The sequence below is a fragment of the Raphanus sativus genome, chromosome 3 (assembly GCF_000801105.2).
Source record: "Raphanus sativus cultivar WK10039 chromosome 3, ASM80110v3, whole genome shotgun sequence".
Lineage (NCBI taxonomy): Eukaryota > Viridiplantae > Streptophyta > Magnoliopsida > Brassicales > Brassicaceae > Raphanus > Raphanus sativus.
The window spans coordinates 23455364-23469060 of record NC_079513.1 but is presented as its reverse complement, the minus strand read 5'-3'; the positions used below and the strand labels follow the sequence as shown (position 1 = coordinate 23469060).

The 13697-nt window shown below is 38.1% G+C and overlaps 2 protein-coding genes across 2 annotated transcripts; one reads left to right on the top strand and one right to left on the bottom strand.

Moving 5' to 3' along the window:
• The first annotated feature begins 8702 nt into the window (after positions 1 to 8702).
• LOC108848075 (exocyst complex component EXO70H1) lies at positions 8703 to 10911 on the top strand. The gene has a single exon (XM_018621485.2). It carries the CDS (start codon positions 8897 to 8899, stop codon positions 10748 to 10750), a length of 1854 nt encoding a protein of 617 aa, XP_018476987.2. The 5' UTR covers positions 8703 to 8896; the 3' UTR covers positions 10751 to 10911.
• Positions 10912 to 12595: 1684 nt separating this feature from the next.
• On the bottom strand, positions 12596 to 13671 carry LOC130509316 (18.1 kDa class I heat shock protein). Its single transcript, XM_057005146.1, has one exon. The coding sequence runs from the start codon at positions 13270 to 13272 to the stop codon at positions 12790 to 12792; it is 483 nt and encodes a 160-aa protein (XP_056861126.1). The 5' UTR covers positions 13273 to 13671; the 3' UTR covers positions 12596 to 12789.
• Between the last annotated feature and the right edge of the window lie 26 nt (positions 13672 to 13697).

Below are 13697 nucleotides of genomic sequence, written 5' to 3'. Positions count from 1 at the left end.
GAAAGTAAATTTCTAAAGAGAATGCAAACTGGCCGTATGACCCTCTTATTTGTTTGCTGGCAATGTGATTTAATTGTGTAATAGCCGAATGACATTGGTCACACAAGCCATATGGCTTTATTGTTTACATACTGGCCGAGTGCCTTTTATTTCTTGGATAGCTAATGGCATCAGAAATTGTATGTACTAACACAAATCATTTTGATATGATTCAGATGTCGAGACTCCATCACTCGGATTACCCAGCCCTTGATCTCAATGGAGACAATTACCTTGATTGGGCGATGAACACTTCAGCCGATTTAAAGTCTAAAGGACTTGGGAAGTGTATCAAATACGGCAATGATACCCTTGCATATGAAAGGCGTAGAGCTGTTTTGATAATGAGAAAGCATCTCGTGAAGGATCTGTATGATGAGTGCAGTTACATCAACGATCCTTACGATCTCTGGTCGAGATTGAACACCATGTTCTTCGAGCCATTACTAGATGAGTCCATGAAAGAATGGAAGGCTCTGAGGTTCCAGGATTATGAATCCGTGGATGACTATCACTTTGATCTTATGAGAATCACCTATAGTCTTAAACTATGTGGTGTAGTGATAACAAACTATGACTTGTTAAGCAAGACTCGTGACACGATCCATTCAAAGGAAGTGTTGTTATCACAGAAGGCTAAAGGTTTCACAACCTATTACGACCTTCTCTCATACCTTTCAGCTCTTGAGGAAAAGAAGCAGAAAAGGAAAGTCAACCTCGACAAACTCGACTATGTTATGGAGATAAGTGCCGAGTATCAATGTGAGATGATATACGGTGATGCTGAAGAAGCTAAGAAAAGAAAATTCGGGTGGACTCATATAGATGATGAGATTGGTTTATTCATTGAATAGAGAACCAAATGTGAGCCATGTCCAAGATGTTATTATGGACTGGCCGGCTATTGTTTAAGCCTTTTGACATTCTGATTTCATACTTATGATTTGGTGTTTTGTTTTAAATATAATTTGTCATTCAAATTTCATAGCATTAATAAAAGTTTTTCTTTTATCTTGATTGATTTGCTTGAAAAATATTTTTGATTGACAAATGAGAATGAAAACTCGAGAAGAGTATGTCTAGACCACCACGCCTAAGGCATGGCCTTAAGAGGCACGAAATTTATCACCTAAGACCCATTGAGAGAGACCCAAAATCCCCACTGGCCGTGGACAAGGATACCACAATAACCGTGGTTGTAGATCCAATCATGGTCGAGGAGGGAGTAAAGGTCGAAATGGCATTACAAGCCACATCAAAATGGTTTCAATAATAAACCAATGGGCAAAGCAAAGCAAAAGGAAATGTTTCTTTTAGCTTATGAAAATCGCCAAAGGCATACATATAAAAGAGGTCGAGACTACATTCTCCCTACTGATCTAATACTATGCTAAGGATCAGTGTGATAAGGCATAAAAGCCTAGGTAACCAGTAAGGTTCACCAACGAATTTATACACTTTATGGCATGACCGGATTAGCCATCCTGGTCTGAACTTGATTAATAAGGCACAAAGAGTTATCCCATAAGATCTCACGTTGTGAAACATGTACACAAGGGAAACTCAGTAGGCTTCATTGTTCCAAGCAACACGAAAGTATAATCTGATCATGAGGATAGTAAGAACAAAACCCGTGATCATGACCAGACCACAAATTCGTGTATCATGGTCTAAAACCATGCTGACCGTCCAAGCATTACGTTTAAGTGAGGACAAACAAACGTACTTTATAGCATGTTCATGAGGGGGAGAATAAACACTCCGTGTGGTCCATGACCATACTATAAAACCCGAACATGATAAGCATGGCTGAAGGCCATAAGGCATTATAGCTTGGCCGTAAAAGGCATAACCTATAAGGTTGAGACTTCAAAAGTCTATAAGCTTGGGTACACCACAAGAATACATGTATGAAAGATAAGTTACATCAGGCCATATAAAGTGAGCATAGATATTCCCGTCTAAAGATGATAAAGGGTCATAATCCAGATATAGACCATCCTAAGAGTCTATGAATAAACCACCACATACCTATGTGCCATCTAGGATGGAATACCTCATCTAAGGATGAGATGAAAATCGGGAATATATGTTGGATAAGAGAACATGATCTTTCTCCCACGAATTCAGTGAGACCATGAGCCAAACAAAGGTGATCATATTGTGGCCAAGGTACACGGATTACATACAAGATGAATCCGACTATCCAACATCATGGAGAAAGCTATAAGCTGGTAAATAGAAAGTAAAAGTGGAATGGTTTTAACCATCCAAGTCTTGGCAAAGATCCTCGGACCAGATATATATATATATTGGACGTTCATAAACAAAGAAAGAATGATAGCCAGACAGACCCGAAAGAATGACTAAGTCATACCAGCTTAGCACCACTATATAAATGTCCTAGTAGAGACATAATCAAGTTGCTGTAAAAGTCTATACAAGATAGACCAGAATGTTCCATATATAATGAACCACGAATAGAAAAGTTAAGGTGCTCATAATGATAGATTCGGGTTCATGAAAGAGAAACCATACTAGACAATGAGATAAGACCGGCCGGTCCTAAGGTACAGGTATCATACAATGTAGCCTTGCAAACTACAAAGTATTCAATGATCCTGATAATAATAAAATCTCAATCGATTGTATCATGTCTAGAACGCGATAGAACGCGATGGAACATTATATAAAGTGTCGACACATACACACACTCATAAGTGATAAAGAGAAAGCACTTGAGCATAAGAGATATGCGAGGATCACTAACCCACGTAAGAGTACTCATAGAATGAGACGTGGAGTTAAACCCAAAGAATGTATGAGATGGGCGTATTGGCCAAATACATAAGTGAGACGCCATCTAACCAGTGAACAGATGAGTCTTGTGAGGAAAAGAAAATCGTGAGCAGTAGAACATGAAAGTACAGACAAGTGGTCGTACATGTTGCTACATAAAGCATTCAATGGAATGGCTTGATCACACAAGGATACTCACAGGGACTAAGGAACAAGGAAATAAATTCCTAATGTGGTGAATGCTACTACCCAATATCGAAATCTGGACATCTAAGAAAGATGTAGTAGACATTGGATATCTCACTGGATATAAAGGTAATATAAGATACCTTGAAAGATGAGAAAGAAGTTCTCATAGAACAACATCGTTCCTGCGTTGTTCATGGACTGAAATGCAGCTGCATACACACGATATGATAAGACTAAGTGATGCTTAGTAGAAAGTTCTATAAGAACGTTTCAAATCAGTCCATATAGTAGTCAATATATTCCTTGTGTTTATACTTAAAGAAAGGATGATTAAGATGATTGATTCTTGGAAAGGCTATGAAGAGACTACGATGATCTATAGTAGAGATCATTAGCCGTATATGAATGTTGGGATCTATGATCCAACGTACCAAGAATAGATTGATCAAATGGTCTGAGAATCCATCAGATTCACGACCAAAGGGAACCATACCGACTAGGATCATGTCCGACCTAGTTCGACCTTAATCATCATTGGTCCCGACCAATCCATCCCGTCCAGCTTGTTCCGACCAGTTCCTCTAGGTCTTAAATCCGACCTAAACCATCCAAGTGAGAGGAACGTCCTATTGACCAAAAAGTGGCTTAGTTTTGATTAAACTTCAAACTATAACACAATAGCCACTTCATGAACAGGCCGTGGACATATACTAAAAATTCATAAAGAGTTTTGGTCAAAGGATATGAATAAGATATATAGTGGACAAGAACATAATCCGGATGGATTATGGATGATGTCATGATCCGGACAGATCATGGACATACAAAGACATTCATGGTCGAATTTATCTAAGAGAGATAAACCATATGATCCGAATGGACCATGAATATCATGAAAGCATTTTGTTGATGCAGGTTACCAGTCCGATCCACACAGTGCTAAGTCCCAAACCGGCTATGTTTTCACATATGGAGGCACGACCATTTCATGGAGATCAGTCAAGCAGACTATATCAGCCACATCATCCAATCACTCGGATATATTGGCGATCCATGAAGCAAGCAGAGAGTGTGTCTGATTGAGACTCATGACACACCATATTCGGACAGCATGTGGGATCACGGATGGTAAAGACGAGCCGACCGTTCTTTACGAAGACAATGCGCCATGCATAGCTCAGCTCAAAGATGGTTACATCAAGGGTGACAAGACTAAACATGTTCTCCCCAAGTTCTTTTTCACCCACGATCTTCAGAAAGAAGGAGAGGTCAAGGTACTCTAAGTCAGATCCAGCGAGAACTCAGCCGACCTCTTCACTTAGGCATTACCAACATGCACGCTCAGGAAGCTTATGCAGCAGATTGGTATGCGATCACTGAGAAGCCTTCAGTGATGTTCATTTCAGGGGAAGTAATGCGGCTGTACTCTTTTTCCTATCCATGGCTTCCCGTTTTTACCACATTGGGTTTTTGGGTTTACCATGGAAAGGTTTTAACGAGGCAGTATTCCAAACACATTACAAACTCTAGACGGTTATGGCATTACAATCTCGGTTTTTAACGAGGCAGCATCTACGGCGTTTTGAAAGCATTTCGACATATTGGACATCAAGGGGAAGTGTTATAAATATTGTAGTGATGTCCATATGGAAAGTTCTAGATATACTTGTTCCCCACTCCAAGTTAAGCTTTGTCTCCAAGCTATTGTATCCTATATAAGTAGATCATTATTCATGGAATAAGACACACCAATTCCTCTCTTCTCTTCTCTTCTCTTCTTTACTTACAACATTTTTTTCTTTTTTGAACTACTGTTGAGAGAAGTACTTTTTTGGGGGTGCATACGTTAAGAGAAGTTTTTTTTTTGGATCAAATAAGAGAAGTTATTTAACAATTTTATTATAGAGGGTAATCAGCGATATGTTTTAGCTGGTTAACTGTGTGCACTCGATTATGGTAATTATTATCTCACATAACAACCATAACCCAAAATGAAACAAGAGTGATTTAGTTGAATATACTCATGAAAATACTCATGAAACAAAACAGTACTTTAAAAAAAAAAGAGGACCAAAGACGTTCTTGGTGAATTAAATATTCGTAAACATGACGTCGCCGAAACGGAAGGTCCAACATTCACACCTTGTACTAGATGTATTCCAAAATAATTCATATCTCATCCCATATTCCCTAGACATCAGCCGTTTTAAAATAAAATTCATTTTGGTCTTCAAAATATACGAGTTATATTTATTTGAACAAGTTTTTCAATACAAATAACATTCAATGACAGTTTCTAGAAGCAATGTTTTGTGAGATGCGTAATTTCATTCAACTCACTATTGCTAAATCAAAGTCAAACGGTGCGTATACAAGGAAGGTTTTTACCTGCATGTATAAAATACCTACAATACTTAGCTCTGTGTAAGTACGTGTTATTCTTGTGTTAGATGTGTGCATAGTCGCGATAAATTTCATGTCGTGATGAAGTCATGAAACTCAAAACTTTAATGTATAAGTAGTGGGAGTAGTATATTAGCTAGTAATGTATTCACGTACACGGGACTTTCCTTGATTAATATTATATATGTTGTCACGGATAAAATGAGAAATTTATCTTCAAAAGTATGTAGAGAAAAACAATAACAGTAGGGCTATGGTTAAAATATATGTATAGTTTATGATATGCATGCCAAGAATAATTCAAAATAGGTTATATATAGATTAGATGAATGACCATGAAACAAGTGGTTTGGGGTAGCTTGTTAGGATCCATCAAGCTCTTTGTTCCACAATACCGACTCACGCCAGATTAAGGCAAGCACACAAGATCCACACACATATAACATTTATAACCAATATTTATACGGCTAGATTCAGTTCGATTCCAGTTCAGTACGTTAAACTCTATGATCGGATCAGACTTTCTCATATTTTTTGGGTTCCAATGTGAATAGTGTAAATGAGAAAATCTACAAAAAAGAGGGACTGGAATTGCTACAAGACTAAAACCTTACAATAAGAGATCCTCGTTAGGTCATAATAATAGAGACAAGCATCTCACAAATCGTGAATACCGATTATGATATCAATTACTTCTGCTAACGTTAGCAATGAACTAAATAGTGACCAGTCATTGATTAATATTTAATTTAACAAGTAGTCGTTGGTGGACTATCCATAATAAGTTCGACAGGTTATTTCGTCTACCCGTAAACAAACGGTCAAACTCGCAAGGTCAACATCTTATTGTTATATTATTCGGAAAAAGACAAAACCAAGTGCTCAAGACTCAAGAGAGTCGGCTCTTGAATCTTGTTTCTAATGCTACTCCAAATCACTAGGGGCAATGGGGAATGAGGACCGTGCGTAATTTTCTTTTGTAATGCATGGGAACTTCAGCTTTATCCCTCGAGGGTAAGTTCCACTCGACTCACGCGTGCTATTTTTTTAATCATCTTTTGATTATCTCTCTTTTTCATTGTCTTTCAATTTCCTGTTTTTTAAAAGAAAATATTTTACGTTTCCACGAAAAAGAAACCAAGTATGGTATCTTTCACTTAAGTGGTAAGAGCACTAGCATTATCACTTACGGTTTTTCATGCAGTTTCTCAACACTAAAATAATGAAAATAATGAAAAAAGAAAAAAAATTGTAGAAAAAGGAAGGGTTTCTTGTTTGATTGAGAAACTCCCTAACAATCTTGAGAGAAAACACAAGTGTCAATATTCAAATAGTCTAATTCATTTTATGTTTAAATTTTAATTACATAATAAATTTATATTATTGGGATATTTATTCAAGAAACTAACTTTAAGAACCAAAAATATAAATAGTCTTCAAGCATAAAATTACATGTTTACATCACGTTGAATTTAGTAATTTCAGTTTCATTCTGCCGGTTGATTTCTTTTTAGTTAATAGATTGTCGGTTGATTTGTACTATCATTCATATCATTATGTGGGTAACTAACTTAAAGAACTAATAATATAAATATTCTTCAAGCAGATAACTACATGTTAACATCACGTTGAGTTTTTTTAACTTGCGTTTCATTCAATGTATGTAGGTTGATTTTTAGTTAACGGATTGTCGGTTGATTCGTACGGCCATTTTACATTTTTTGTACGAATTACATAGATCTATGTGTATTCTAAGAACTAATTTCTGGATGGATATGACTAGTCAGGTTTGAAATTACAGTGAAAAAAACTTAAACTTTGGCATATATATATAAAATGTTAAAATTGTATAGTTTAATTAACAAAGGAAATTTTTACTTCTAACTTCTAAGGTTTTGTGTAAAGTTCAAAAGAAAATGATTTTGTGTATATATGGATATTTTTAATTTAGTAAAACCATATAAAATTTTAATATTTGATTAATTATATTCGGTGATGGAATATTATATTTAAAACGGTTTTAGTTTGGACTTTGGACGGAATTTTTTGTATATTGTCTTCTCTACAAGCCTCTGTTTTAAGCATGATTAATTAAGAAATGGATAAAACTATGAACTAACTCACTAATTAGTAGTTTAGCATCTTTGAACAACTTTTGAAAACTGTGGATTTCATTTATTTGGCGGGCACGACGCAAATTGACATTCAACTTTTAGAGCATGGAACCTTCCTCACAATCTTCGTTTCCCAAAATAGTAAAGAAACCAGCTAACTAACATACTATTGTGTTTTGAGTAGCAAAAAGCTAATTAACAGTTGCATTTTATTTTCAAATATAATTGCTTAACTTCTGTTGATATTTTTCATTTAAACAATAATATACAAATAAAATAAAATATCTATATGTAACTGAAAAATGTGGAACTAAAATCTATAATCGAATATGAACATAGTAATGTTTAGGAAAACGGTGAATATGATGAATATAAAGAATAAACACACAAAAATACAACTCAGAAAATATTATCATTTTGACAATTTTAAATGAGTAAATTAAAAAAAAATGTGATGATTTTAGATTGTTTTTTATACTGCTCAACTCACTTCAACTACTTTGCCGTGTCCTATTCTGGAGATCTCACCATGTTGTGTAACCGTTTAACCTTACCGTGAGGTGACTAAGTTTTGGCTATTATCTTTTAGACTTAGAGGCATATAGCCATTTGAACCGAAATAGTTGGACTTCACCGATGATCATGTAATTACTGTCAATTAATTTAGCATGTTTCGATTAGATCTTTACTAAATCGGATTTATGTGATAAATCATGTTCCAACAACTAATCTTTTCAGAAAAGCTAATGATTACTAAATTGGCAATTTGTTGACATTCAACATGGACACCGTTGGTTTATAAAGTTCTTAACATCGTTATTAAGAATCCATTGTTTGTAATAATTTTCGGTGCATTCGGTTCCTGTTAAATTACAAAATAATATTACTAGTCGCAGTCAAATTATAATTAATACTCCAATATCAACTAGCACTTATAGTCGTAACGGTAAATTTACAAAAGTTCACAGGCTGCAGATCAAGGCAATGAATGTAATAACTTTGGTCAGAATAGACTGTCACTAAACTAACTCTTCGGTTTTGACTTTATCAAATATCATGTCGTATTTGATACCGCGTTTGACTAGTGAACATTTTCTCTGCACATATCTATACGTACAATACATATATACATCCGCCAAACTTTCATTACACATCTACATAACAATACTACATTTCTATATATACCTTCCTCCTCTCTTATCTGCTATTCTGCTTCATTTCATTTTGCAAACAAAACAAACAAACCATAAACTTCACTTTTATTTGTTGAGTAACAAAACACAAAGTATTTTTGTTTCAAGGCAAGAAAACCCAAATAAACAGAGCAACACACAAAACAGAGTTTGGAGATTATGGGGAAGCACTTGTTCAGGTCATCTCCTCCACCGGAGAAACAAACAGCTCACCAAACACTCGCCGAGACAGCTGTTCAGGAGTGTATGAGCAACATCAACACCGTCATATCCAAATGGACTTCTCCTTCTTCTTCTTCCGACCAATTCCTCTTCTCCACCAACAGTCGTCGCGAAGCAGAGGAGTTCGTCGAAGCCGTCAGGCATCTGCACATCACGATGCACCGTCTTGCCGCCGTCAACCCCTCGTCCGACAAGCTAATCCACGCTCAGAACCTGATGCAATCAGCGATGAACCTTCTCGAATCAGAGTTCCACCGAGTCCTGATGGAGAACCGACAGTATCTAGACCCGGAATCCGTCTCCGTCCGGTCCCACAGATCGTCAAGATTCAGCTCATCCACACCCACCAGCGTCTCCGACTCCGAAGACGAAACCTTCCACGAAGAGAACACCACCGAAGAACATAGATTTTCCGGGGGAGACTCGGACGCAATGGACGATCTCAAGATGATCGCTGACTGCATGATCTCATCAGGATACGCCAAAGAATGCGTCAAAGTCTACAAAACCGTAAGGAGATCGATCGTCGACGAGACGCTCCACGGCCTAGCCGTGGAGAGATTCACTCTCCATCAGATTCAAAAAATGGACTGGGACACACTCGAGTCCAAGATCAGGTCCTGGCTGCCAGCTGTCAAGCTAGCCGTTAGGTCCCTCTTTTTCGGAGAGAGGCTTCTCGCGGATCACGTCTTCTCCTCCTCCGTCAACATAGCCGAATCCTCCTTCACAGACATCACGCAAGAAGGAGCGTTGACGCTATTCACCTTCCCGGAGAACGCCGCGAAGATAAAAAAACTATCGCCGGAGAAAATGTTCCGGTTTTTAGATATGTACGAGTCGCTCGCGAACCTCTTCGTCGAGATCGAATCCATCTTCTACTTCGACTCGGCCGTTACCGTTAGAACTCAGGTGATCAGCTCCTTGGCGAAACTCGGCGACGCGGCGAGGCTCATGATGAATGATTTCGAGTCGGCGATTCAGAAGGAAACCTCCAAAACGCCGATCGCCGGCGGCGGCGTTCACCCGCTCACTCGCTACGTCATGAACTACCTCTCCTTCCTCGCCGACTACAGCGAGTCAACCGCCGTGATCTTCGAGAACTGGCGGCCAACCTCGCCGGAATCTTACGCCGGAGAAGACGCTCGTCCGGAGGAGCTCTACTCGTCTCCGGTGTCCGTGCGTATCGCGTGGGTGATACTCCTGACTCTCTGCAAAATCGACGGGAAAGCTCAGCCGTACAAGGACGTGGCGCTGTCTTACCTCTTCCTCGCGAACAATCTCCAATACGTCGTCGTAAAGGTGCGTTCGTCTGGCTTGAAGGTTCTTCTCGGGGAGGACTGGGTGGGGAGGCACGAGGGGAAGGTGAGGCAGTACGCGGACAAGTTCGAGAAGCTCGCGTGGGGGAGAGTGCTGACGTCGTTGCCGGAGAATCCAGCTGAGGAGATCACGGGGGAGGAGGCGACAGAGCTGTTCGGTAGGTTTAACGACGAGTTCGAGGCGGCGTACCGGAAACAGATAGCGTGGGTGGTGCCCGACCCGAAACTTAGGGACTGGATTAAATTATCGTTGAGTCAGAAGCTGATGCCGGTTTGTACCGAGTTTTACGAGGTGAACCGGTTCGGTTTGGGAGGAGATGGGTTTAATGTTAGGTATACCCCTGAAGATATTGGGAATTACTTGTCGGATCTTTATTTTGGAAGCAGAGGGTCAGGGAGTGTGTCAACGAAAGGGTCCGGATCCGGAACCGGTTCGTCGGCTACCGGTAAATCTCATGGAGGACGTAGCCATTGAATGAGAATCACGTGATTAATTAATATTAAGTTGTTCTGTTTTGTTTTAGGTGGTGTGGTTAGGGTGCATACAGTGATTATGTATGATCGTATCATATAATATTGTAAATTATTCATCGAATTATCGTCATATCATAATAATCATTCGATACTTTCTTGGAACTTTGTGTTTGTTAGCGACAAAAGAAAATACGAGGATTGTTTCCTGACGCTTGAAGATTTAGTTAGCACAAAGACAAACTTGTATAGTAGTATGTAGCTATCACTCGTAACTAATTTAGTTTGAAATTATGTTCGGAGTCTTTTGACTAAATGTGCTTTTCGGTGGTATATATAACTCCAAGTTGTTTAGGAATTCAATGGCTTGTCGAATAAACACGATGCATTGCATTAAATTTGTAACATGACAAAGAGGCTGACACTTGAGAACGATAGTGAATCTTATCATATGTATTCATTAGTGACTTTTATTAGGAGACTTGAGATACGGAAACCTCACGTTATAGTTCTGAACAAACGTAACACAAATCTTATCTCCTCGTTATGTGGCATGTTTGCAAATTATTTGGCGTTAATTACGCGTACTTTTATAAGTTCACTTCACATAATTTTTTTAAGACCAATTAATTAGGATGATCACATTGGCAACCACATGCCTTTAGTCAAAAAAAAACCACAAGAATTAAGAAAGAAAAAGACACCACTAGTTGATGTATAGTTGGTTTTGACAAATCACATCAACACTATAAAAGTCTGCTATTTTCGGTCTCATTCTCCTTGATTTAAGAAAAAAAAATCATGAATTAGTTAGACAATTATAGGCATTTTTAACCTACATAACAAAATCACAGTCCAGTCTCCATTCTTTAACTGTGATGAACAAAAATAGCTAAAGCTAGAAGAATATCTTGATTAGGAAAATGCATTTTGGTGACTCTGCCAAATGATAGCTCATGTAACATTAATGGAACAACTTTTGATTTCTTTGATATGATTCACTGGTTTTAAAGCTTAAAACAGTCTAGATTATGGAGTTGTTGTTGGAGTCCAATAAACCCATGCGGATATTAAGTTTATATAGTGTTTTAAATGTTTCGTTTTATATTCAACTATATTTTAACATCTTTTTGCCATGCACTAGGTGTTTACTTTGATAGTTTAGAAAAAGTGGTGGGTAAGGGTACACCACAAAACCTTCCGAAAACATCAAAAATGAGTTGAGCCAATGCACAAAAAAAATTGGAACAAAATATTAAAAATTTCAGAATTCAAACACAATATAAGTCACTACATTACTAGAAAGATTACTCCTAAAGGAATGCTTTAAACTGAGATAGATGACTGTATTTGTTGTTTCAATTAATACTAGTTCATTTTGAAATAATGACAAAAAAGGTTGGATTATATGGATCTTATAAGATTAATCAAGATTTGACCAGGAAAACCCTCCTAACAAATTAAAAACATACTAGGAGGAGGGCTGAAGATCTTGAATTCACTAGTAAGTGCTTATGGGTGTCTTACTTGTTTTGTTTAGTTGTTACGTTTTTCATTCCTGATCTACATGGAGTGTGGGTGGGAAAGTTATCCCCCATAAATTTGTAATTTTGGTTATCTTTGTTAAAATTTCAAAGTTACATAAAAGCTCAGACAATATTTCATAGTTCTGCTCAAATCAAGTTCTAAGTCCGCCACTGCAAAAGGTGATAATGGGTCCTCCAGTTTTCTAAGTTTTCTGTCTATCAGCTTGAACAACTACTTACATCATGAGCCCAGCCCATCTTTACTAACAATGTCATTCAACCATGATTATAGAAATGTTCGTTTTTTTTCTTTTCTGGAACTCTTCTTTTTTCTCTGAACTCATAGAAATGTTCGTTTATTCATAGTAATATAGCATCTTTTACATTCACGGTATCAGAAAAGCCACAATTTCACAGCATAACAAACCAAAAGAGCACACAAACTTTAAAACCAAACACGCTTTATTATCCCACACACCAAATCTTCAATTAATCATTCATCTTCCTCCCCAATGGCTTAGCCAGAGATATCAATAGACTTGACTTCAGGCTTCTTCTCAGGCGCTTTCGGCACCGTAACAGTAAGCACACCGTTCTCCATCGTCGCCTTAACTTCCTCCATTTTCGCATTCTCGGGCAACTTAAACCTCCTCATAAACTTCCCGCTTGCCCTCTCCACACGGTGCCACTTGTCGTTCTTCTCCTCGTTCTCCTTGCTCCTCTCCCCGCTGATCTGAAGTATGTTCTTGTCTTCAACCTCAACCTTCACTTCTTCTTTCTTCAGCCCTGGTAAATCAGCTTTGAACACGTGTGCCTCCGGCGTTTCCTTCCAGTCTACTCTCGCGTTTGTAAACGCCGCAACGTCACGAGCTGTCGAACCGGATGCGTTTGCTAACGCGGAAGGAGTGAAGAACCCTTCAAAAGGATCCCATGCGTCTAGTGAGAACGGATCGAAAACGTTTGATCTGCGTCCTCCGAAAAGGCTTGGAACTAGAGACATTGTTGTTGTTTCTTGAGCGAGTTAACTTTTGCTTGGTCTTGATTCTTGCTTTCTTTTTATCTTTGATCTGATGTTTTAGATCGGATGGAGGGTCGATATATATAGGGTAGTGGAGGATGAAGAGAGAACGTTCTTCTAGTTTCTTGAATTAGAAAGTGCACTTTTTCTAAAACCTTCGCTTATTTTCTAGAGTCTATAAGTGACCAGAGTTTTCTTGGCATTTCAGGAAGTTTCGGTCGTTGACACGAGACGACATGCATTCCTTGGTTCAAACACATAAACGACGTGTTGTTTTTTCTGTTCTCTGGGTATCATATCTCCCTTTGTGATACGGGCTCAGTGAAGATGGCCTTCTTGATTATGACCAATCTTGAATAGTATTTTGCTTACGACCCAAATTATACTCCCCAAAACTTTCTGATAAC

Bases quoted from the DNA above. Each gene is read 5' to 3' on its own strand.
- LOC108848075 (XM_018621485.2), top strand. From the start codon at position 8,897: ATGGGGAAGCACTTGTTCAGGTCATCTCCTCCACCGGAGAAACAAACA.
- LOC130509316 (XM_057005146.1), bottom strand. From the start codon at position 13,272: ATGTCTCTAGTTCCAAGCCTTTTCGGAGGACGCAGATCAAACGTTTTC.